Genomic DNA, 25,421 nt, shown 5'->3' with positions numbered 1-25,421 from the left:
GATTCTGTGCAGCTAGACATATCGGATGATGTTCATTTGTTACTGATTGTGTTTTTATTTGATACGGTTATTGGCTGGAAATGATGTATTATAAATTGAAGCTGCCAACACACCTTTCCTTTGTGTTAGGTCTTTTGAAAATAATGAAGGTTACATCATTTTTAAGGATCAAATGAATTCAACACACAAATCATTTATACAGTAGTTTTTATAAAATGTAACCAGAAGCCATGCAGTCTAAAAGACTGAGCCTCATAAACGAGGGTATCTTCAATGTGACTTTAAATATATGTGTGATAAAACTATATTTAAAAAATCTGTGAGAAATTGGGGGTCACTAACCACTTTCATGATGGATCGTTCCCAGGTGATGGACTTCTGCAGCTGCTGAACACAGAGTGACAGCTGAGCTGAGCTGCGGACTTCAGCGAGGGCTTTACGCCACAACCTCATCCCTGGAGCCACTTCATCCTCGCTGCTTTGAGGTAAAAAAAAAGAAAAGACTGTAGACTGTAGTGGAACTGTACAGCAATCACATATACAGTCTGTTACATCATCACACTGCGGAGACACTAAAGAAGCAGCAAACTGTGAGGTTAATAATTTCTAATATGAGCGTGGGATGAACCTTCCCTTCACCACTAGAGGATGGTGCATTGACATGATTCAGTCTGATCGGAAAGGCTGCACTTAAAGGTCTCTTTAGGTACCTTCGCTCGATGTTCTTCTCCAGCTCTGCCAGCCTGACGACAGCCATATCGAGGGGATTGTTGGGCCGCCGCACCATGCTGCCAGGAAGTTCCTCCTGGCTTGTTTCTCTCTGTCTCGTCTTCTCTGGAGCAGAGGAAGAGAAGAGCTTGTGTTCATGATAAACCAGATCCTCCCTCTCTGACTGGGGCTCAGGATGCATCCAGCCCTGAGGGAGACATAGGCAAATATGGTTATTGCAATATAGTATATCATGACAAAAGTGAGAACATGCGGCGCTCCTCCATGCATAGATGAGTGATTTAACTCTACCTTGACCTGCAGACCAGCTGAGATGACTCTCCTCTCCAGATTCTCGACCTGCTGCAGCAGGCTGATGTCCACCTCCATGGCCTGCTCCTCAACGCACCAGCTCTCCACCGTGTCTGCACTCACCTCCTGCTTCTGCAGCTCTGCCACATCAATCGCTGTGACCACAGGCACATACAAAGATTATGCTAACCAATAAAACATTTGTTGCTGCCTGCTAACGCCTATGACACCTGAACAATCAGCGCCGACAAGGCTTTGCATGCAGGGGGGGTAAAGAGGCAGGCAATACGAAGAGCTTTGAGACAGAGGATGAACCGAGGTGCTGATGCAATGGACAGTATAAGAACATAAAGCTGTTCAAAGCTTGTAAACATTTTCCAGAAGACACACAAAATAAAAGACATGAACCTGTAAATATGCACAATATAATATGTGCCTTTAATGTAGGTGTGACAATACTTTTATTTAACTTCATGACTATTGACTTAAAAAGAGCAGAAAAAATGTGGACTAACCATCTTTGCTGTTGGCACAGAGTTGGGTCATATACTCCATATGTTTTTGGATCTGTTTCTGCAGGACCTTCTCTCTGATGCCTCTGCTATTTAGGGCCTTGACCAGACGGCGCAGTTCCTCCATGTCTGACACCCTCCACCAGCCACGCAGCATCTCTGCCAACACGAACATGCACAAGAACTATTGTCACATAATTGTTTAATTCATAGCAATGAGAGAAGTTGACGCACTGATAGCAATCACAGCATGTATTCCACTTCTGTTTGTGCAGTTAATGTCTTTAATGCAGCATATTTAATTTGTGCATCTTGGCGATGAGCCATCCTTACCCTCAGGGATAGGCTGAGGACTGGGGCAGTCCTGGGTCTTGGCCACCTCCGCAGCAGGGAATGAGGCACGAGCGGGCTTGTCAGTCGGGGGCTCTGGGGTCTCACTCTTGATGACAGAGTTGTTATTTGCCAGGAAGAAGACCCTGTTCCCATTACCCTCTGCATGCAGGGAGGCCAGATTCAGCACAGGGGATATAGAAGTACCGGAGAAGGGCAGGCTGAGACTTGTTGCAATGCTGGACATGTCACACAGTGTCAGGCTGCTCTGATGAACGCCAGACTTTACTTGCTGAGAGGGGAGATACAGATGCTTTAAAAACCATTTAATTTCACTTTGAAATGCATAATATGTAATGCTCTCCTGCAACAATTTCTCATTCACTTGTAACAATCTTTTAATGTGGAATAATACTTGCAACACAAGTCAAAGTCACAGTTTGATCTGAAATAACCGTGATTGAGATGGAAGATAGAATTTTTGTTATCCACCAACCTGAAGGACAGACGATTGCACGTTATTGATTCCAGCAGGAGTGCTGGAGCTGGATGCAGCTGAGGGATTAGGGGAGAGGGAGGAGGGGGATTTGGTGCTGATGGTCTGCAGAGGAGAGTACGAGGCTGGAGGGCTGGAGCCAGAGGTGACCGAGTCCTCGTCGCAAGGAGTGCGAGGAAACAGGCTAAACCACTGGTTGCTCTTTTCTGTCAGTACCTTTGAGAGCTGGTCCTCATGAAGCATCAACTGAGGGCTGCCGGTTATCCAGGGGCTGCTTTTGAATGCTGAAGTATCTGTTTTATCCGTCAGTCCCTGCTGAGAAGTGGCTGTCTGAGAGGTGGGATATGAGGGATAAGATGCAGCGGTGGGGACTTTAGCAGAAAGACTGTTGTGAGAATTGATGTCTGAATCTTGAGCCATTTTGGCCACTTCGAGGAGTTTGCTGAGCTTAGAGAAGGAGCCCGGCTTTTGGAGAAAGAGATTGAGGCTGTCTTGGTCTTGCTGGCTCTCTGTCCTGGTTGCATCACCATCTGTACCCAAAGTTCTTGTCTCTTCTGGCTGCTCTTCTTTTACTCTGATAACCTGAGCAGTCCTTGGTCTTTTCTTTTCTTTCTCTGCCTCTTCATAACCTGAAAAAGCATTAAAAATATATATATATCATCTCAGAGAAAAGGCACAAAAAATAATCAAATTTCTGTTCTGTACATAAAATCTGAGCGATTAGTTTTGTTTTGCACCTTCAACACTCTCCATGCCTTCCACAAAGACGCCACCACACTGTGGAAGGACCCAGTAACGTCTCTTGTAGCGGTCCTGTCCGATCGTCATGGAGCGCAGTGACTGTGACGAGTCAAATAACTTCTGTCTGATCTGACTCTGTTGCTAAAGAGACAGAAAGTACAGCTAATAAATTCAATCATGGGCTGATCCTGAGAAAAAAAAGGATCTCAGAGGGTTTAATTTACCTTGTGTGTTTTCTCTATCTGTTTCTCCAGCTCCTCCATGCTGGCTGAGTGGACACTGTCGTCCTGGATGAAAAGATCTCATTAGTGTGAGGACAGCTGACATTAACTTTAACAAACACTGATTTAGTCGCTGGCCTCTGTCACTGACCTCCTCTTCAATTATTTCTGTTTTCTTCCCCTTCTTTCTCACAGATTCTTCCTCTTCCTCATCATCCTCGTCATCCTCGCTGTCATCGTCGTCGTCCTCTTCCTCCTCACTGTCACCCTCTTTTCTCTTGCATTTGTTCCTGCTGGCTGTGGGGTTAACAAACGTGTTGATGTCCTCTCCCCCTACACTGCTGTCTCTCTTCCCTGTCTTCTTGGCGTGGATGCTCCTCAGTCTTTGAAGACAAAAATTGACTGTCAACTTGTCGAGAACATGTGCAGTTCAGACAAAATCCAGATTGTTTCATCATTCGTTCAGTAACACAAGAAATTCAACAGTAAGCACAAGCCCTGCTAATAAACAATTATGTGATACATATGTACTCACTTGCGAAGCTTTCCCTCAACAACCCACTTGTCCTTCCGCAAGTTGGTCATGTGATCGATGTTTTTGTCGATCTCACTGCAAAGTATACAATGATATTGAATCACTTGACTGTTACTGTGACCTTTATGTATAATATAAAAGGGCATGATGCGTTTGCAGCACTCTGCAGTGTGCACCAGATGTGTTTCAAAGTGTTTCCAGCACTAATGAAAAATTGATGACACGTAGTTTGATGCAACCTTGTGAAACTGTCCATCAGACTGCGGTTTGTTGAATTCCTTTTGATACTTCTGTTATTTCATTATAATTTAAGCCTACATGAATAAAACAAGATCATACTTTTCAATCTAAGGCACAGAGATTAACTTGTTGGCTTCAGACACAAGAGGAATTTCTTGTTGAGGACCAATAATGTCACTACTGATTCTATTCTATTTGCATGACAGTTCTCATACTGTACCTGTATCATCTGTTACTGCATTTTGTCTGCTTTTTATCACAATGAAGCATTTTTCAACAACTGTACTGATACAACAACAACATCAGACAAGGGGACTTCTGATGGAAGCCAGTCCCTCAACTAACTCCTGTTAATGTACATTGTCCTTTTTCAAATACTAAAAAATGAAAAAGAAAGATTTTCACAGGCCAGCAATGATTTCTTTCTAAAAAAAAAACATATCAAAGAACCAAAGTGACCAAAAAGGATTTATTTCAGTGGTAGTTTGGTTTACTATCAACAGACTAGGACTCTCACCTGATCACAGCCTTACTACAGCAGAGCTCATTAACCAGGAAGGCCAACATGGAGGCCTTCTGTGACGGGCTGTGGGCCTGAAAAGCCTTGGTCCTGAGGCTGAGGGCCAAAGTAGCCAGCTCTGTCTGCTCACAGTGACTATGCATGTAGATATGCAGGATCTCAGACATGTTGTCCCGGTTGATCCCCACATTAGTAAGGTGGTCCCCCAAGGCGGTCTTAGTCTGAGAGAAATGTGTTTTAAAAATGGAGTTTAGTCACAGTTAAAACCAGAATCTCTTTTTATATACTGTAACCCATGAGAGCATAGCACAGGTGAATAGCCCATAAGAGTGCAATGGGAGTCCTTGTGAGCAATTAACTCTGTTTGGTGAAGTAAGCAATGTTAAGCGCTTAAGTGACCCCCTAGGATGTGTCTGGGTTACATGGAAGATGTGCTGATTGTGATGAAACATTTACGTCTTCCATGACAATCTCTTGTCCTTGCCCTTTCACTTGATGTACACACAGCCTGACACAGCCTCTCAATACAAGGAGATGTAGTGATGTAAAGCCACATAAAATAAGCACAGCATGGACACATGGCTTTGGAGATTGAATAAATATATTTGTTTGAAATGCATATTTATACGGAAGACCAAGAGGCAAGTTAGCCAGTTTCAATTTCTCATCCCATTTGTCATTACCTTTTCCTTTTTTCAAATACATTTTGGCAGGTGATACAAATGTTTTTGCAAGAATATTGTCTTCTGCATTTTCATTGCATTGATTTAGAGGGTGATTCCCCCCCCCCCCCAAGTGTTTCTTTTGTGACACAAGGTACTGTGTTGCCAAGCTATACAACATCACTGTCATGTCTTTTGTTTGGACAAACACTTGATCCTGACCAAATAAAAAACAAGAGATAAGATAAGATAAGATAAGATAAGATAAGATAAAATAATCTTACAGATAATCTGTAAGATTATCTCAATCTGTAAGATTGAGATAATGTTTTAACAGAATAGTTCTTCTCACTTGCCTCACTGAACATCCGATATAAATGTGTGCCATCAGGCATAAACACTGTCAATATTTCCTTATATGCATTTTTCCTATATTGTCACAGCTATGAGTTCTTTCATAAATTACTTAAATAACACATAACTAGTGCTGCATTAGTTAAAGGAGCAGTGAAAATCAATACATGAAGCAGTAAAAACATTTATATTTGTAATAGTTTATGTCTCAATCAATATATTTTATGGGCAAATAGTAGCAGGTGTGTGCTTGATTTGTATGCATTCTGTGCATATAAACATGTTAATTATAGCACAGGGACCATTTACACTTCAACAACCCTACAAGCTGTAAAGTGTATTGAAAGACTCTCACCTTGTGTCCAGCAGGTAAACCAGGATCACACACAGCCGAAGAGAGCAGGCTCACCAGCAGGTCCTGCAGCTTGCCCATATTGTCCCCAATGTTGAGCAACCCCTCTTGAAGGTCACTCAAGTTGAGCATGCTTGGATTTATGTCTAACCTCAGGACCTTCCCAAAGCTGCGGAGAAACTGCAGCACCATCAGGCAGTCGGAGAAGGTACTTCCTGGTAAGACCAGACCGGGGATCCGAGATAACTCTGGAAGTGGCTAATAACAAATACAAACAAGATTTTGAAAACAAATAACATAATTTCTGTCTCTTAAAGGTTGTATCTACTCTCAGTTCATATGAGCCTCTTATCAACCTTGATAATTCACCTAGAATTAAAAAAAGACATGTACATGTAAAATATATTTCTGATCTACAGATCTGTTATGAACAGTCTAGACCTCTCGGATGGTCTGAGGCCAGTCTGCTTAATGTCCTCAGACTCTAAAACTAAACATGGAGAGCCAGCATTCAGTCTGTTGTATACGCTCCACATACCTGGAACCAACTACCAGAAAACTTTTACAATTGGGCTTTAGTCTCCTATTTTCCACTGCATTTTGTCCTGCTGTACAAATGAACAAAGAAACTCATGTAATTTGGGCTGTATACAGCTCTGACAACATTTTTGTAATCCGTTACAGTTTTAAGTTTTTTCTCAGTGTTACAGAGAACTGTGAACAAAGTGTTCAAGATTATTTTAAAGACTTAAATAATACCTTCCAATGTTTCTTATAGTACTACTGTTACTCGTTTCAGACTATTTTGTCTGACAAATCCTGTCATGAATGAAGCCCAGAATGTCTGATCAGTAATACTCTGCTTTGTGTTAGCCACTTGGTGGCAGTATTCTTACCAACACCTGCTTTCTTTTTAATCAATTCCAGATGCTTTCAGTGATATTATGCATCTATTTTGGTCGACCTGATAGTGAAACAATGAAACCATAAATGTGTCAAAAGCATTTCTAATCTTCGCACCTATGGCTCCTACAATGATTATACTGATAGATTTTTCATGTTGGAAAAAAAACCCTGTGCTGGTGGAAAATCCAATCTTTTCACACACATATTTACTACACAGATGGAGCCTATCCATGGCGACATACATGGACTTGCATTATTACCAGCAGCTCCACATTGTGTGAATACCTTGTGATCTGCTAAACACATGTCTTCATTTGGCTTCTTCAGCTCCCTTGCTTTTTCCAGTTCTAGTCGTCTGAGCTCCAGTTTCCTCTCCTTGTTTAACCGTTTCTCATCCTTCTTCTCTTTCTTCAGACGCTCTTTCTCCTACAGTCAAAGCAAATGTACAGATTGAAGCACTTTCACCTGAAATTACTGCATATAAAAACATATCAAAACAATGTAGTAGAACACAGGAGCGGGGATGATCAGAACAGGAACATGTGAGCAAATCAGTTGTTACGCACCTCTGCCTTCTTACGGGCCTCCACAGCCTTCATGAGCATCATGTGCTGCCTGCGTCTCTCCCTCTCCTGGCAGAGTACAGACACACAGTTTCTATTCCATTCACAGTTTGAAGAGAAAAGAGCTTATACGTGCAATATACAAGATGACCCCCCCAAGACATGCATTATCAAAGAGGAAATAGATTGTAATCATTGCAAAATGAAAATGTTGCACATTGTACAAAAGTTAAGGTGTAAAAACATTGAACCAAATGAACACAATGACAAATGACAAAAAGCTTTATTGTGATGCATACACAAAGCATAAGCTTAAAGTTAGAAACAGCAATTATTAATCTGAGCATGTCAGCAAGTTGCAGACTGAAAAGTACAGGCCAAGAGTTTTAGAACTATTAATAGCAGCAAATACTAAGTGTTACAGGGGCAAGCAAAGCACTGAATTTTTGAACAAATAATGAACAATGTCCTATGGAACCAGCTCAAGCAGAGGTGTGAAAGTAACACAGTATAAATACTCAATAATATAGTTTTTCAGTACTTTCACTCCCTACATTTGAACACAAATATCTGTACTTTCTACTCCTTAAATTCTAAGGCTTGTTAATTTAGCTTTAATGCATTTGAGGGGAATTATCATTTATATTTATTTTGCGTTATTGTAAGCCAACTTCTCAACAAAACTGATTTGAACCAATCGGTGCATATCACGCACGGTGGATGGAGTAAGACGAAATGATGCAAAAGACGAAACAAGGCAGAAACAGACAGAAAGGGAGACTAGAATGGGGAGAAAAGGCGCGCTAGCGTCTCGTATCTGCAGAGACCCTGCAGCCCCCTGCCTGGGTTTTGTTATTTTCTCACTTTTCTGGATTCTTTACAAACCCAAAATGTTGGTATTTGACGTCCTGGGCACATGCAGGAATCCTTAAGTTACATTTAATAAACCTTTTTTAAAGACCCTTTCCATACATTTTAAGATGTATTTATTCATTGCAAATCCAAACGATGTACTCGACATATACTATCTTTGTATGCCTAACAGCCATGATATATTAATTGTAAATAATAATGAAGATGAACAACTATGATAAAAAAAAATGTAAAATCTCAACTGAGTAAAAAACCTATTGAGTAGAATATTTTGTTTCATTGACTCAGTGCTTAAAAAAAAAAAATCACTGGCAAGAACACAAACTGAATATTGACTTTTGTCAGGTGACAGAATGAATTACAAAGTTGGCTCACATGTTGCAAAGTAAGAGGATTTTGGATCTAAATTTGATCAATCCGAAACAAAAACACTGTTCTTTCAGGCTATGAGAGTGCTTTGCGTCCTGTTACGGAGCTAAGGCATTTTTTTTTCAGTCATATCAGGTATGTAATAGATATGTTTTCTCAGAAAGACAAACAGCGCCGATGTATGCAGTGCACTGTTCTGGAAAAAGCCATGCGGAAGGATGTAGTATGACTGCAGCCACAACGCTACACTTTACGCAATGCTATGATGGCAACCATTTATCACAACACGTTCACAATATGCTGTTAAATGTACAGAAACAAACATACCCATACCATATCTAGTCTATGTCTCTCCAACTCCTGGGAGAAAGAGTTGGCAAAGTATTAAGAAATAGAAGGTCACACAAGAAAAACAATGCACGAAAAAAAATCAAACCAATAGTGAGCTGAAATCAAAAATTACACCCAGGAATCCCAAAGCATAATTTGATAGAATATATTGGACAAAATAATGATCATCATCATTAGTTAGAGACCATCTCCAAGACATCAGCTCGAGCACGAGTAAGAATGGCTTTGTTATATTGTGGACGTGGACAAAATGCCTACCTGGTGCTTCAGTATTACAGATTGCAGTCTTCGCAACTCCTTCTCCTTTAAGAAAAAAAAAGGATCAACTCTTTTAGAAACCAAAGCACTCACAGGTAAACACAGATACACATGAATGTCTGGCCTTCTCATCATGAACATCATGCTAAATTTCCAGGTGTCACTGGTTTAATTAATGTGAAAACTATTGATCCAGAGTAGATCTAACCTCCCTTTAATGGACAAGCAGGGGCAAAGAGGGGCATTTGAGGCAGTTGAACAAGCAAGCAGGCTGCCTTCCATCAGTTTAAGACGAGAAGGAACAGATTACGATCAGAGTTTCGCTCCTAATTGTCATCTTTCTCACCTTGTTTCGCTTCTCAGCCTCCAATATTTTTGCATTGGCTGCTTCTTCCTTCTTCTTTCTCTTCGCCTGTACATGCAAAACAGGTGTCAAGGTCATGCAACAGCCGCAACTGACAGACTCGTTTTAAACACATACAGCACATACACCACAGGGAAGATTTGAATGAATAGAAATTTGATTGGAGCATCAAATTCTGATGAATGAGAATTAGCCAAGATAATTGACTTAATTAAAAAAATCAAATGAAAAGTATCTTGAAATTATAAAAAACATATTAATCTGGTTCGTAAAAGAGATATCAATTAAGCATTGTACAGTACTTAATATTATGTATAAGCTTGCAAGATTTTTTTTTTTTTTTTTCAATCTATTTGAGAGTTAATGCCGTCAATAAAAACTATTCCACAGAAAGTTAAATAGAGCTGGTTACTGACTGATAACAACAAGTCAAACATACTGAAATCTTGAGCAATGAGACGATTATTTCCTCCCATTAACACTGAAAGACAAATTGGCTGCAGTTATTATGAAACACCAGCAGGCAGCAAGAATAAATTAAGTAAAATTTCTATCAGTAATTATAGCCCCAACAAAATCCTGTTAAGAGCTGCTTGCCAAGCGTGTCAGCTGAAATTTGATTTATAAAAGCTAAAATACTTCACAGCTTCTATTAGTGAGCAAATGCAAAATAGGTATTTCACCTAGCCACGGTAAACTCTGGGCCACCTCTTACTTAATGAAATACTGTATTTTGTATTAAGCTCCATCACGGTCTGAGGAGATTTTCATATTCAATGGCACTTTTGCAAAAAACCAATTAAGCATTAGTCACATGTACTCACTAGATGTGACGAAAAGCAGGAGCACATAATTTAGGAATAGCCTTTGGTTGGGTTTTTTAAAATATCCTATCAACAGCAGAAAGGAAGTGTTTTAGAATGTTTCTGCAATAACTTTCAGGACGAACCTCAAGAATTTGCTGTGCACGGAGTTCTTTTTCCATACGAATTTGCTGAATGCGCTTGATCTTCTCCTGGTAAAAGGATGAGGGCAAGATCAAATGAATTAACTGTTAAGTCATGCATGTTATAGAGTGGCGGGGGGAGGGGGAGCAGGGTGAAGCACAGTGGGTCTATGCAGATGAGGAAGGTACGCCATTTCGAAGGATGGCAACTTCCTTTAAGGATTTCAAAAGCAATTCAAGAGTGCTTAAAACCTTTTCACCTTGAGGCACAAACTGGATATGAACAGAGCAGCTGCAGACGGTTATGCAATGAAAATTAAACAATGCAGGCAAAGATAAATCCTTACTTGCTGTTTAAGAATCTTCATCTGCTCCCTCTTTTTCCTCCTCTCCTCTGCAGCCATCATTGCTGGAAGACACAAACAAATTAGGCTTGAACACAACATTATGATGTAGTGTTAGATTCTGACTAGACAGCAGCCGTTTACCTTGTTGCTTCTTTGCCTCCTTGGCTGCTTGCGCCATGGCCTGCTTCTCCAGTTTTCTCATCATTTTGATCTGAGCTGCCTGTCGAGCTATTTCTGCAACATGATGAAACGTGTTACCAAAATCACAGATACTTCTGAGTTAAGAAATTTAATGAAGGAGCGCCATTTAGGTCAGTTGGTAGAGCGTGTGTCCCATGTACAGAGGATTTGTCCTCGCTGCAGCAGCCCCGGGTTCAAGTATTGGCCTGGGGCCCTTTGCTGCGTGTCACTCCCTCTCTCTCTCTCATCCTGTTTCATGTCATCTATTAAACTGTTCTGTCAATGAAGCCATATAAAGACCAAAACAATTTAAAAAATAATTTAATGAAAAACTGACTAGCAGGTAGAGAACGAGTTTTTGCAACAAGCGAATTTTTTTATGTGTATTAATGGCAAACAGACCATTAAGAATAAACATCGCTGAATCCTATGACATGGTTTTTACTATATGTATATAGAGTATCAAGAAGTGATATGACTTTAGCTAAAGTTGGCCAATTAACCTTCCAAAAAAGATAAATGCACCAAACCACTATGTGAAAATAACTTTTACTTAATGGTTGATTTTCTTCTGAACAGATGTCACTGACAGTTTTCTAAGATGCAAACTGACCTTGAGCCTCTAATTTGCGTAGCAGCTTGGCATCACTGACATCTGGGAAGTTATTTTCACCGATATTAAGAGGATGAGACTTCCACTGTCTGGCCCCGGAGGCTTCGCCTATCGACTGGTTCTCGGACTTTGTGCAGCGACTGCGCCTCCCGTCCATCGCTATGATACTGGGAGTGATCTCATCCTCTGCCAGCAAGAACCACTGTAAACCCTGGATTATTATTAGAAGAAAAAAAGACATTTAAAACAAGAACAAAATAGAAAACTTATCTCATCATTGTCTTTATTGATGGATTTTCACTTTGACTTGAGTAACTACCTATAGCAACATCTCTAGGGCTTTATAACAGTACTTTTCCTACATTTACAACCCATTTTTTCATGCTTTCAATGTATTGAAAATATAATTTAATCTAAAGGAGACATATAAATCTTTTTATTTCTTTTCTCTTTCCTTCAGTGTTTCATTTAGGTTCCTGTGCATGTAAAAGATACTCAAAGTCAAAAAGGTCAACGCTGCTCTTCAGTCGCCTTTTATAATGGGACTTTGTGACATCACACTACATCACTATGTCACACATTTGAATATTATATTAAAGACTAGGTATTCGGGAAGGTTAGAGACAGGAGTTAAAACACAGCGTTTCAGACAGAGGGGTAATACGGTGCTGCAGTACTGGACAGTATGAGAAAACTGATGTGTTTTTTGAGCATTAAAGCATGTAAATCTATTCAAGTCATAACTCAAAATAAAATTATGAACCTGAAAATGAGCATACAGTAATATGTCTCCTATAATATATTGAACATCTGAGTGAAATTGATATGCTTTGGTCTCAACTACAATGTGAGTGTAACTGAATTATCTCTCAGACAAAACATACACAGATGGGGGCTTCTTAATTTCTATTAGTGCGTTTTCATTAACAACAAATTGCATCGCAAAGATTTATTGAATGACATGTTTTTGCAGAATTTGTCCTTTAAGTATGAACTAGAGGTCAGACAAAACATAAAAAAGTAGACAGTTACCTCTGGTCCTTCCCTGGCTTCATAGAAGTCCCCAACTTTAATTTTTGTACTGAAGCTGAAGTTATCCCGTGAGATTTGAGTTATTCCATTGCGGAGTAAATACTGCAGACAAAGAATAACGTGTATTAATTAAAGCAGTGAAACCTTCAACCATATCAACTGGTCAATCAACGCAACGCAACGCAACGCAACGCAACGCAACGCAACGCAACCCCCCCCCCCCGAGGGCAATTATTTTTAAAAAATGTTTTGCAACTTTTAGATTTACCTTCATTACATCCGGATACTGACGCAGCTTCTTCCCACATGGAGCAAAGTAAGCTACCTCTCCTTGTAGACGACCTGCCACATTCCTGATTCGGGTCTCTCTCTGCCAGCTGAGAAGAAATGAGTACATACATAGTTAACACATGAACAATATTATTACCACTGTATTGAGCTGTTTTCACTCATCATTATTGTATAATATTATATATTCTGAATATTTCTAGCACCAATATTGGGACAGATACATATTATCCTATAAATCACAACAGAAAACGAGACAAAATTACATCTGTACAGCTATGTATTGTGCAGTCTGTGGCCTTGTTGTCCTCTGACCCTTTCAGCAATCACACTCCTAAATGGCCAGGTGCCAAATGGGGCAACCCCTCAGTTCCCATGAGCTCCGCTGGAGAGCAGCCATTACTTACAGAACAGACACCTAGGCTTGCTGCTCCTCCAGACAGAGCAGGGAGCTGAAATATGGGCTTGTGGCCTCTGTTTCCTGTGAACCTCCTGATGAAAAACATCCCCAGGAGATGAAAGGCGCTCTGATCCGAGGCTGCAGAATTTGTGGGCAGGGAGCTGCTAATGTTGCATGTCTGTGTTGCAGGCTGGGTGCAATTAACCCCTTGATGCTGAACTCCTGGGCCTCAATTCATTTCCTGCCCACTGTGACTTACTGCTTAAGACGGGGGATTTTCAGGCCCCTGAAAGAAAGGTTGGGATGTTTTTTGTGGTCTACTTCTATTTAGCTGCTGATCAAGACACCACTGTCCTCAAATCAGCAACTCTAGCAGTGCTTTCTCAAAACATTTACAGTATTTACCCTGAGAGCATGTCTGATTCTTTCCCAATTTCACACATATTCACACATTTTCTAAGTAATTGCTGAGAGAATAGACTGTTTTGTATCATTGTTTCTTATTGGGTGAAGAGTTTTCAACACCGACACCTCTCTAAACACATTTCTGTATGTGGCAAACCTGGAGATATGATATTTGCCATTGGAGATCATGTGTCCTACACTGTTCCACAAAGTAAAGATGACTGCAGATGACCTTTTACGATAGGTCACTTGTCAGCCTTCAGTGAGCTGACATTTCACCATAACACCAGTTGCATAAACACAAACAATGCAAAAAGTGTAACAGGAACAAATGGAACATGGTGAGACCACAAAAATGTCTTAATATACAGTGCATGCACGATATCTCACCCAAACTCAAGAGGCAACCGCAGAGCTCTCTCGTCCGTTACTCTCCTCCTCTTTCCTGATCCTGGAAAACAAGAGAGATGACTCAGCACTTTTGGCATCTCATATAGGACCTGAGCAGAACAACAGACCTGCCATATTTACAGATATAGCCCCTAGACAAAATAAGGAGAATGGCAAAACCCAAAATTACAGGTTTGATATCCTCAGACATATCAATTTATTGTGTATAATTGTTTTACATAAGTATGGCAAAATTCGCCCTGCATGACTTCACTTAAAAGGTACTATGTGAAATTTTCAGAAATCCTTGTAATTAATATCACTGATGGCAGTTGAGTGAACAGCAGGCAGCATCATGTTGTTCACACACATGCTCACACTCTGTGGGCCAATCGAGCATTCTGTAATTTTTCTAGCAGCATGCTTTTGGATGCACCTTGTCAAATCAAACCATCAGCAGTTTTACTGGCTGCGTTGAGCCTGGCCACGCCCAGCCGCACCCACGATGTTTCTGCTCTGAAGTAGGGTTTAGCTGGGCCCGCCTGCCTCCAGTCGGGATGCGGGTCATAAATAAAGATCGTCTGTTGGTGTTAGTCTGAATAGAATTCCCTGGTGTTAACCCTAGTTTTCCCCTGCTCCCATTTGGCCAGACAGGCTCCACATGATAACAGACTTTACTTCTAAACTAAAGTTAACTAACATTAGCCAGCTACAACCACAATATCAAAACGTATTTTGCATTCTTTGCAGTAATGGTCACTTTGACTTTGGACTTTGTTGAATTTGTCGGTTTGTAAAAGGAACAGCCAGCAGCTCGATGCTGATGCAGCGGATTGTGACAGTTTTCCTGGTTGACAGAACAACCTCTTTCTGCTGTCACAGCTGTTTAAATCCATTCACATATTATCAAAACAAAACGATTAATACATGTACAGTTAATGCTTCACATGGTACCTTTTAATGACCATACCACCAGGGTGATTGTCAATTGTTTTGTAGTAAAACACAGTAGGTTAGCTCAGTTCAGGCTCAGCAATACCCTATAGGCATGGACATTAACATAAAATACTAGACAAACAATATTCAGATCTTTTGACACAAAAGAGAAGAATAAAACACAAGAAGAGAGCTTGTACAGCAACACGCCTGCTGTTAGTGTAAAATTAACCATCAAAGTTCCTAATCGTATAAATGTAAACATGTTTCTCTAAGAACATCAGGAGTAATTGATGACAACAGCTGTGATATGATTCTTCTATTACTCCATAGTAGGACTAAATGGAACAAGAAATGAATACTTTCCCTTTATGTCAAGTTAGAATCTGGCTCTGTTAGTAACACAATACGCTCCGTGACTCATCCGGTATCCGATGTATAAAGCATCTGCCTGGGTTATTAAAGCAAATGCTGCTGGGGACAATCAAAACAATGACGCAACCAATTTCTTCCACAGAGCTCATTGTAACTGGAACTACTGAGAAATGAGAAACCCCATTTTCATACTGGACAAAAAAAGCTTGGACTACCGGGGAAGGGGGGGGGGCTTAGGTCATGATTCTGCTTTGTTATCTTAGTAACACTTTCCTGAAAGCTTTAAAAGTATTATATTGACGTTTTTTGGTCCTTTTAATACACAGATTTGTTACCTGGCAGTGTGGCAAATGGGAAAGATGGAGAGATGGAGCTGTGGTTACTCAGTGCTCCCAAGCTGGTCACTGCAGTGGCATTGAGCAGGCCACTTGGTAAACTAGGAGGCTTGATGATCTGCAGGTTAAGCAGGGAGCAGTTGGCCGAGACTTTCTTGGAGGCCTTGTGAGCGGACAGGGACGTTTTAGCATGCTTCTGAGGAGTCCTCTCTGTGTCGCTATCTGCTTCGGTCTCACCGCGCTCCTTCGTATCATCCTCTGAGCCATCAGAGTCACTCTCCAGATTGCTCTCTGACTCTGCAGGGGATTCCAGCGTGATAGAGAGAAATTATATCCTAATTAGCATTCTTCTCACAACCAAACCATACAGTACAGAGGGCTGCTAATTTCTAGAAGTCTCATTTAGCAGCTTATATCTGAAGTAACATGTCACAAATGACATTTCATTATTAAAGTAAAGAAAGGCCTGTTAAATCTAACCTGAAAGGCTGCTGCCAGAATCTTCATCTTCAATATCATCTCCATCATCGTCATCATAGTCGTCTCCTAAAGAGTCGTCTGAGTCTTTGCTGCTGTGGATATCAGACTCACTGCTCCGGACCAGGTCTACAAGTGGACGGGATGAGTTGCTTTTAGAGAGGCTCTTGGGACTCTTCCTTGGTTTGTGACCAACACCTGATGAGGCAGAAGATTTGAGCTTGGAAGCAGATCTCTGTGTAATATCCTTAGTGCTAGTGCTCAAGTTGATAGGCATGGGATACGGAGGGCTGGTGGCTGCATGGAGGGGTTTGCTAGCAGGGACGCTGCTCTGGCTGCGGGGTTTAGTGATGAGGGCCAAGGGCGCATCCTGAACTGCAGAGTGGATTACTCCATTAGGGTGATGGTGGTTCAGGAATAAATTGTTGTCATTGCTGTGTGGGAGAGACGATAAATGATTTATCAATGTATCCGACAAATGCTGCAGACAACACGGATGCTGAAATGTTGTGACTTTTATACCAGTTCTGGCTCTTGGGTCGCAAAGAGAACACTTGCTCCACAGAGTCCTTGGAATGGAGGGGCTTCATGTATAAAAATGAAAAAGAAAGGAAAACAAAGAAAAAAAGGAAGTAATTACACAAACTGTCAGTCACATTACATTGCTGTGGGCCGTGAATGAAAGAATTTAAGGTGTAATAAGAGACGGGGACAATGAAGAGCAGACTCAAGCCTGTCAACAACAGTGAAGTAAAAAGGCGGCTGTGGAAAATATTTTCAAATTGTTTGGCTTAGTGCCATCGTGCGACTTTAGCTGTCATCTTGTATTTGTTGCTATTGTTATGCTCTGGCAATCAAAAGCCTGTATTTAATGTACCACCATCATAAGAATGAAAAACCTCTTGTTATAGACAAATTCCCCTCCTTTTAAAAATACTGACAATAACAGAGTCCCTTAAAAGAGGCCGATTTCTCTCTCTTGATAACAAACATCCCAAAGCATAACAGAGCTAATTGCTTGTCAATTTTGTGAAGCATCCCCAGTGGAGCTAACCACACTGTCACGTCTAGTCATGTGGCGGTCAGACTCGTATGTAGTACAATAAAAGCCCTGATAATAGTGTATAAGCATTCATTTTCCCCACAGATTGTTATTTATTTCATGACAGAAACATTGAAGGACAATTAATCAGACAATGGAGGATAAGAAATACGTTTATGCTTCATTACAGTCAATGTTTTTTTCACCCTTAGGCGGAATTCAGCTTCAATGCAGTAATGGTAATAACAAATATAACTCACCTTGTTCAATTTAAAACTGTTCAAGTGTAGCAATCCACTGCTCTCCTTCATGCCATCAAGAAGCAGGGTGCGCTTCGGTGAGGGCATCAAGAATTTGGGCTTATGTCGGGGCTTTTTTGAGGCTACCAGTGTTGGTGCTTTGGGTAAAGAAGAGAGGTGGAGAGGCTTGGGTGAGGAACAGAGAGAGAGGGGCTTCGAAGGGCAACATAGAGAAAGAGGTTTGGGGGAAGAGGAGACAGGGTTATGCTTTGGTGAGGATGAACGAGAGAGGTGCTTCGGTGAGTTGGAGAAGGGCAAAGGTGAGGCCTCCCTGTGGGACTGCGCTAGGGGACTGTTGCTGGCTGCCAACCCTGTGGCTTGGATGACACTGATGTGCTTTTGGCTTTCCTCCTCTGCAGTCCTGCAGTTCTGGAGGAACAGCGCTGAGGACTGTGGCAGGCCAGCAGGATGAGACGAGGACTGGAGGCGGTACGAAGAACTCAGAGAAACAATGTCACGGTGACTGTCTTGAGTTGAGTTTCCGTCAGCCGAGGAAGGTCTCTTCTTTTTATTCTCAGAAGTGTTCTGTGTCAGCCGCTGAGTAGGAGGATGAGGAAAAATGGGGAGAAGACAGCATGTCATGTCAGCTCCTACTGAGATGCTCACAGTGGCAGCTCAGTCAGCTACTGCAGCACACACATCCAGTTTCCCACCCACCAGTATGGCTGCTTTTGACAATCCAACTAGCCTTTACTTTACAGCGACACCATCCCTTTTTTGACACAAAACCTTACAAAATCCATTTAAACTATCTTTTAACTCAGAAACACAGTGAGGTAGAGACCTTTTTTTTTTAACAATATAACCAAGTATAAAATGTAGACAAAATGACCTAGACACAAAGAAACCTAAAAAGGAAGCTTAAAAAAAAATGCAATGTAGAGTAAAAATGATAAAAACTTATGGATAAAGCAATAAAAATTCAAAGCAGATCAATCAACTAAAACAAAGAGAAACTAAATGAGTCTTTGTCAAGCAGAACATTTAAACACAGATGCTAGAAGTCTGAGACACTTACCTCAACTTTCCTTTTCTCTGGACTCTCTTTTTCTGAATCAGAGTCCTCACTGTCATTGCTCTGATCATCCTCATCTTCATCATTATCCTCCTCCTCCATGTCATCAGGATCACTGCTGCTCTCCTCGCCATCACTGGAGCTGTCTGACAATGATCCTGATTGGCTGCCGCTCATGCTGGAGGTCTCAAGAGGTTTTTTGATGGGTTTCTAAATAAAAATAAAAGTCCACATTCCTTAATCGAGTGAAAACAGGAGAAAGGGTGTCAGGGACAACTGTTAGTTTTCATGCGCTGTACTGAGGTGCTTGAGCAAATGCTGTATTAACCTTTTCTTTTGATTTCTGAATGTTCTTCTGGTGCAGTTGGCTCAGATCCTGGCTGCTCATTTGACGATGACTACTCTTGGCTTGAGTTTTCTCCGTGTTTCCCTTTGTTTGATATGAAGTGTTGTTCACAGCAGAGTTCCCTGTAGGAGAAGCAGCACTCCGATCATTCACTTTTACACCTAAGGGAACAGGCATTGTGCATTTGTTTAGAATGAGAACAAGCAATATACAACAGTTAAATACATTATGAGGACAATAATGGTAACATGAGTATTATAATATTATGCAGTGATATGTCTGTGTGGAGCCTAAACTACTACAGCATGTATGACCTCAGGCAGGAGGTAGTTCTTTTTTTTTTTTTTTTTTTTTACCTGAGGTGCGTGACTGCATGTGAACAGAATCATGGCTCTTGAATGCGGATGCAAACATAGGATGCAGACCCATAAGAGGGGGGATGAAGGCTGCTGCTCCCCTGGTATGTACTTCAGATGGCCGCCACCAATCTGGAGTGGGAGAGGGAGAGAGATACTGTTTGGTTAGGAATAAATAGCCACTCACTATCTAGATATGCAGAGAATCCAATCTGCCAGCATGTTATAGGAGCACAAATCACTTGGGTCAAAATATAGTTTTGCATTGATAACAAGTGCATTCCCCAGACTGTGATTTCATCGGCTTATATTAAGAGCTGCTAGCTAGCTAGAGATGTCAAAGCAGCAACAGCTCCTCAAGAGCAGCATTCCTCTGAAACAGCATCTGCTTTCTAAAATATCCATCTACTTTGAGTGTCATGATCTCACTCAGATAAAATTGGCAGACAATCAGGTATCAGTGAGAATTTCTTTAATGTCTTTTACATGATAATGCTGTCAAAATAATTTTTTTTAGTGGGAAAAGTAAAGTAGAACAAAATAATGATAACTTATATTTCGGATTCAATTCGTTTCACATTTGACGACTGGAAAAAAAATGATAACATGAATTAACGCTTACTGCTGCATGTTAGTTGCATTTCATGGACATGAGAAATAGTTATTGTCTACCTTTTTAAAAGCATGCAGCATGTCACTGAAGATATAGTCCAGGAAGACCACAAAATAATTTACAGAACATAACAGCAAATGTTCTTACTCTCCTCTATTAATAAAAGAAACAAATAGATTGCACCTACCTGGAAATGCACCAAACTGAGAGTGAGCTGCCAAGGCAGACAAACCCAGACTTCCCAGGCCCCCGAACTCAGGGCGGCCTGAACTTGATGTGTACAGCCCAAAAGCTGGACGGCTCACTGAAGGAAACCCATTAGGGCTTCCAGACATAATCAAGCGTTCATCTCCTGTTATCTGGAGCAAGTGGCCTGGAAAACAAAGGACACAGTGTTAAAATATAATTTATTGATAAAGATCAATTTATCAGTTAATATAGACGGTATAGATAGACACTTTATTTACATATACAGCACCTGTACAATTCACAACATCATATCATGGTTAAATAATTCATTTCTCAGCTCATCAATAGTTAATACCATTAAAGACTGCTGAGGACTGTATTTTGTAGGAAAAAGAAGAAGTCTAGGATCCTTTCATTGTGATAATCAAGAATGATTCAGGGTCTGGCGCACCCACTCATATCTAGAAAATTTGCACAAACCTAATAAATACAGTAAAACCACTATTTGATGAATAATATAATGACTCTCGCAATATAAATGACAGTGGAAAGAAATAAATGAAATAGAGAAGGGAGGAAGAAAAGGACAAATGCTGAAAGCACTCTGTGCTGCGGATGTCAACTTGACCTTTTATAATAGCTCAGAGATAATATAACCAGTGTTTCATATCAGAATTATTTCTATTAAAGAAACTAGTCCCATTAGCAAGATATAATAAGTCATTTCAATGAGAAATGCAAACATTTGTTGTGTATAAATTCAAAGCTAACCAGACTAAACACTTTGATAATATGCTGCCTGACTGAAGTGAGGAAACATAATTAGCTGCTCATCGTGTGAGGTAACCTTAGCTACGGTTCATTGAGCAATTTACTGAGAAATCACTAACAACATCTGTACTTTCTGCTTTACATTTGTTTGTGTTTAACCATTTACAAACCAAACCATATCCCCTAATAATTAACTGAAAAGGTGCTTATGCAAAGACACAAAAAAATTTCAGCAATAATGCAGACTTAACTTATGTGAAAATGGAGCCAGAAACTCTGAAAGCACCCTGACTTTATTCTTTAGGAGAACTGAGGTTTTAGCCTTGGTTTTATAAAGTGTGCCTGTGCTTTTTACTGTACTGTAGCTGTAGAATCTTTCACCAATTAATTTAAATTAACCAGTTCATGCCTTTCCTCAGATATCAACATGGAATCAGGCACTTTTTCTTACTATGTTGAATTCACTGTGAGGTGTTGCATAAAACTTTCCTTAGAAAAACTGACAGCATTAAAGCCACGAAAAAGACTAAGAATATGAAAGCTTGAGTGTGATTCTATTCAAAGGGGTGTTACCGTCACCATTCGTGTCATATCTTTCTTCTTCTTCCCACGGGGGATAAGAAATCTCTTGAAAAGAACTCAATTTATTTGATAGTCATAACAGCAATGTGTCTACAGAGGTGCCTATGCGCTTTCAGCAGTTAGTGTTCAGTCCAAAATAAATTATCTGGGAATTTTCTGTGCACGTTTGGTGTGGGGGTCTGAAAATGAATAATTTATGAGAATGTCTCTAATGTGTTCTTCATTGTGATAGCATGACAAAGAAAAACAGTACTATTTGGGGCATCTTATCGTGAAGGAGGAGAAAAAAATAATCACAAACCACGGTATGTAAATTTGCACATTATTTTGTGGTCAGGGGTAATCTGACAGCTTATGCATCACCACTGCTCAATGCATAATGGCTCTGACCACAATTAGTATTCAAGGAAAACAAGAGGATGTCGGCGGCTGCATGCACACTGTGAGGCTGACAGATGTGTCAAATCACACAGGATAAACCGGAGCTAAAGGTTGTCAAAAGACATCCACAAGGGCGTACAAAGCTTTTTAATTGTCGGCATTCATTATTTCAACAGCTTTTCCATTCCTATCAAAATTGTCGGAAACATGTTAAGACTGGGAGAAGGTGTCTAAAGCCCTCTTATTGTTGGACAATTTTAATTCAGTGTTTTCTACTAAATTTCTTCCAAACAGATTTGCCTTTTCTTAATTTTCTTCTCCACAAAAGTTGGTGTGGAAGTGTATCTATAAAGTTCAGGCTAATTGTAAAGTCACTCAGAATGGTGCATTCATTTGCATGTATTAATAGCTTGTGAATTTAAGGCTATTTTGTGGGCGGCTGTTAATGCTCTTTGCAGCATTGCACTCTCGAACATTAAAGGAACAGTTCACCCCAGATCAAAAACACAAAAGTTTCCTCTTCCTTGTTCTGCAATGCTATTTATCCATCTAGATTGTTGTGGTGCAAGTTGCCCTGTTTTGGAGAAATCAGCGATAGAGATGTCTGCTTTCTCTTATATATAATGGAACTAGATGGCACTAATGCAAATACCTTCTGTCCTGATTACTCAAGATAATCCACAAACCTTGTTGTGAGTAGTTTCATGTAAGAACTACTTTCTTTTTACCCAACTACACCCTCCAACTGTATCACAGCACAGAATAAAGCACACCTCTGCTCACAGACAAGAGGCTCGCTTATTACGTTAGCTCTGCTGAGGAGGACACCATTATTGTTTACATCCCATGATGTCACAAGCACGAGCCTCACAATTTCTCTATGGCTAGTGTGTTTGTGTGTACATACCACAGGTGGTGAGAGGGGAGCTGCCTGCAGGGCTTGGTGCCGGGCTGCTGCACTTGGTGGAGGGAGTCTGGGGTGGAGCGGGGGAGGAGCTGGCTGAAGAGGAGGCCATGTGAAGGGAGGACGGGGCTGATGATGGGGAGGCCAGCCGCTCTCCAAACTCCATATCTGTCAAACACAATCCAGTCAACACCAATAGATACAAGACAAGAAAAGAAGGGGGAGAAAAGAAACCCCACTCATGCCACACACACCCCTGAGCCTTTTACCTCTCACTGACACACATCTGAATCACCATCACAGCAACACTGTATAGTGACCTTTGTGAAAGATGTTCTTCACGATTACTCGAATAAGGCTGATAATGCAATAGTATTGTTTATTGACTTCGAGATGTACTGTCCTGGGAAGGTATGATTAGTGCTGATATCAACAGACGACTGATCAACGACATTAAAATGCCAAACATTTGCTAAACCTTCTTAAAGTCACATTTTGCCGCTGTTCTATGTTTTCTATAATTCTAATATTAAATCATTGAGTCGTGAAGCGTTGTTTCATCAAATGTAAAGCATGAAAGTATTAACGTGATTATAACCTTGGCAAAAGAAGGTAAAGTTTTCCATTCATGATCGTCCGTCTGCTTGTTTCATTGGTTTGTCAGGAATATTACACAAAAACTACTGTATGGAATTGGACTTCCACAACAGCTGGATGGAGGATGGGTCTCAGCCCAGAATAGACCCCATTAACTTTATATACACAATCATATATACAGCACAGTACAAAATGTGCTAATGACAACCAGGTGTTTTTTGTTTTTTATACTAGTATAATCTTTTGAACTCTGCCATAATCAAACAACCTATTTATCCCCAAGCACAAATTGAACTCTATAAAAATAGGTTAAAATAAAATTATTTACATATATCATTCTATCTAAAAATGTATCCTGATATCTTTTGAATTAATTTGCAGGCTCTAGGCTAGCCCATGCGATGACATGAATGAAACAACTCATTGTTTCTTTACTCTGATAAAATGCGCTCCCAGATTGATTGTTAGCAAACAGTGCCGAGCGAGAGAGATTGGACAAGCAATCCTTATAGAGTATTTTACTGAAACCAAACAGAATGACAATGACAGTGACAAGTCTGTCATCGACTGTGCCATAGTGTTTTTGACCAGAATTTCTCCCCTTTCATCTCACATTGAAATCTTCCACGACACATGGACCAGATTATGGAACAGAAACCCAGGTGACAACTCATTCATATCAAAGCCTTCACTGATCTTTACTATAAAACTGCTGCAATGCGAGCGGTGATCGTCTAATGAAGGACTGAGCCTTTATAGGACATGCAACCTTCAGCCTCTTAGGAACAAATTATCCTTCCACCGTCCTCACATCAAGTCCATACAGATGAATAAACAAAAGCTTTAATAGTAGTCTCCACAATTTTCTCTGATGACTCTGAAACCTCTGTGGTTCTGCCCATCATCCACATCAGGCCACAGAGATTCTAGTACTACTGTACTCTTTTCATCAGCACCACATTTCCTGGATTTTCCATTATTTATGCCACTTCACATCCGACTGATCACAAAAGCCCACATCTGAAATCCTCTTTAACTTTAGCACACGCTTCCAGATTCTGCCTCAGAGCCTGCCCTTGTTAGAGTATTGTACATTACACCAACAAGTCCTAGATCTCCCTGGTGATTCTCCTCTGCACAAGAAAACAGGAGCAGCTGATTAATTTGAGGAGACAAAGCTACCCTCTGAATATCAAGTATCATCCCTCACCAGGAACAGCACTGATGAGACGTAAATGACATGAAAGCTGCAGCCATGCTTCACTGGAAAGGCCACCGTTTCCTGCGGGTGGGAGTTTGTGCAGAACAGAGAACAAAGGTGCTTTCATATTTATAATGCAACATTGAGGAAAAAAGATGAAAACAACATTGGGTATAATTTCAACCGTGCCACATCACACTTCATCTGCCATTCTGAGATGTCCAGTATGCTAATGAAACTCAAAAACCTTATCTGTGTATCAATTATGAATCTGAACAAATGACATTATATATTCAACAGGGTGGCAAAGATTTTGTCAAGGATTTAAAAAGGTAAAATGTGTCACTAATAAATTCTGCACACTCTAAATTATAGTGTTAATTTACTTCTTCATTTTCGGCGATATGCTGCAGATACGATCTCTTACTGGGTAATTATTTTCTACTACATAATTAAACTGTCTGAGGAAGCCTCTCCTTTCTAAAAGTGAAAAACTGGGTTTTAAAACAGTTGAAGTAATTTGTTAAATCTAGTATTGCAAACAAATTAAAATATAGGAGCAAAAAAAAAAGGAGCTGAACTGTTCAGGAGGGAAACACTATTTTACATAATTTAAAAAGCCCATCATGAATTCATTATTAGAATTTAAGGTTTAAAAAGTAAGTAAGATTGGATATATAGGTAATAAACATAAACCCACAGTAGGCTGCAAGTACAGTACTCTTGGTGTTTAG

General features: G+C 40.4%; 1 protein-coding gene and 1 long non-coding RNA gene across 3 annotated transcripts in view; one reads left to right on the top strand and one right to left on the bottom strand.

The window, feature by feature from the left end:
• The window catches only part of baz2bb (bromodomain adjacent to zinc finger domain, 2Bb), a 59,977-nt gene that overhangs the window by 3,082 nt on the left and 31,474 nt on the right, over positions 1 to 25,421 (bottom strand). The window contains exons 3-35 of one of the 2 annotated variants that reach the window (XM_030427792.1): positions 22,893 to 23,057; positions 20,250 to 20,435; positions 19,450 to 19,581; positions 19,076 to 19,254; positions 18,751 to 18,957; positions 17,694 to 18,269; positions 16,914 to 16,975; positions 16,395 to 16,825; positions 15,915 to 16,211; positions 14,269 to 14,329; positions 13,054 to 13,162; positions 12,786 to 12,887; positions 11,754 to 11,964; positions 11,102 to 11,194; positions 10,961 to 11,022; positions 10,617 to 10,682; positions 9,650 to 9,715; positions 9,304 to 9,348; positions 9,022 to 9,054; positions 7,456 to 7,521; positions 7,175 to 7,315; positions 5,987 to 6,241; positions 4,613 to 4,836; positions 3,856 to 3,930; positions 3,472 to 3,703; positions 3,324 to 3,386; positions 3,096 to 3,240; positions 2,359 to 2,987; positions 1,866 to 2,154; positions 1,536 to 1,691; positions 1,021 to 1,175; positions 711 to 916; positions 343 to 478 (exon numbers count right to left, since the gene is read on the bottom strand). In XM_030427792.1, the coding sequence (XP_030283652.1) occupies positions 343 to 478; positions 711 to 916; positions 1,021 to 1,175; positions 1,536 to 1,691; positions 1,866 to 2,154; positions 2,359 to 2,987; positions 3,096 to 3,240; positions 3,324 to 3,386; positions 3,472 to 3,703; positions 3,856 to 3,930; positions 4,613 to 4,836; positions 5,987 to 6,241; positions 7,175 to 7,315; positions 7,456 to 7,521; positions 9,022 to 9,054; positions 9,304 to 9,348; positions 9,650 to 9,715; positions 10,617 to 10,682; positions 10,961 to 11,022; positions 11,102 to 11,194; positions 11,754 to 11,964; positions 12,786 to 12,887; positions 13,054 to 13,162; positions 14,269 to 14,329; positions 15,915 to 16,211; positions 16,395 to 16,825; positions 16,914 to 16,975; positions 17,694 to 18,269; positions 18,751 to 18,957; positions 19,076 to 19,254; positions 19,450 to 19,581; positions 20,250 to 20,435; positions 22,893 to 23,055 (5,853 nt within the window). In that variant the 5' untranslated portion in view covers positions 23,056 to 23,057. The remainder of the gene's footprint in view (positions 1 to 342; positions 479 to 710; positions 917 to 1,020; positions 1,176 to 1,535; positions 1,692 to 1,865; positions 2,155 to 2,358; positions 2,988 to 3,095; positions 3,241 to 3,323; positions 3,387 to 3,471; positions 3,704 to 3,855; positions 3,931 to 4,612; positions 4,837 to 5,986; positions 6,242 to 7,174; positions 7,316 to 7,455; positions 7,522 to 9,021; positions 9,055 to 9,303; positions 9,349 to 9,649; positions 9,716 to 10,616; positions 10,683 to 10,960; positions 11,023 to 11,101; positions 11,195 to 11,753; positions 11,965 to 12,785; positions 12,888 to 13,053; positions 13,163 to 14,268; positions 14,330 to 15,914; positions 16,212 to 16,394; positions 16,826 to 16,913; positions 16,976 to 17,693; positions 18,270 to 18,750; positions 18,958 to 19,075; positions 19,255 to 19,449; positions 19,582 to 20,249; positions 20,436 to 22,892; positions 23,058 to 25,421) is intronic. The other variant, XM_030427793.1, reaches the window with a different exon arrangement.
• Positions 350 to 4,491, top strand: LOC115587799 (uncharacterized). Its single transcript, XR_003985179.1, has 3 exons — positions 350 to 485; positions 3,354 to 3,409; positions 3,516 to 4,491. It is a non-coding gene; the product is annotated as an uncharacterized LOC115587799 (long non-coding RNA).

Source organism: Sparus aurata, chromosome 9, assembly GCF_900880675.1.
Source record: "Sparus aurata chromosome 9, fSpaAur1.1, whole genome shotgun sequence".
NCBI lineage: Eukaryota > Metazoa > Chordata > Actinopteri > Spariformes > Sparidae > Sparus > Sparus aurata.
The sequence above is the reverse complement of the archived record's forward strand: the minus strand, read 5'-3'. Positions and strand labels throughout refer to the sequence as shown.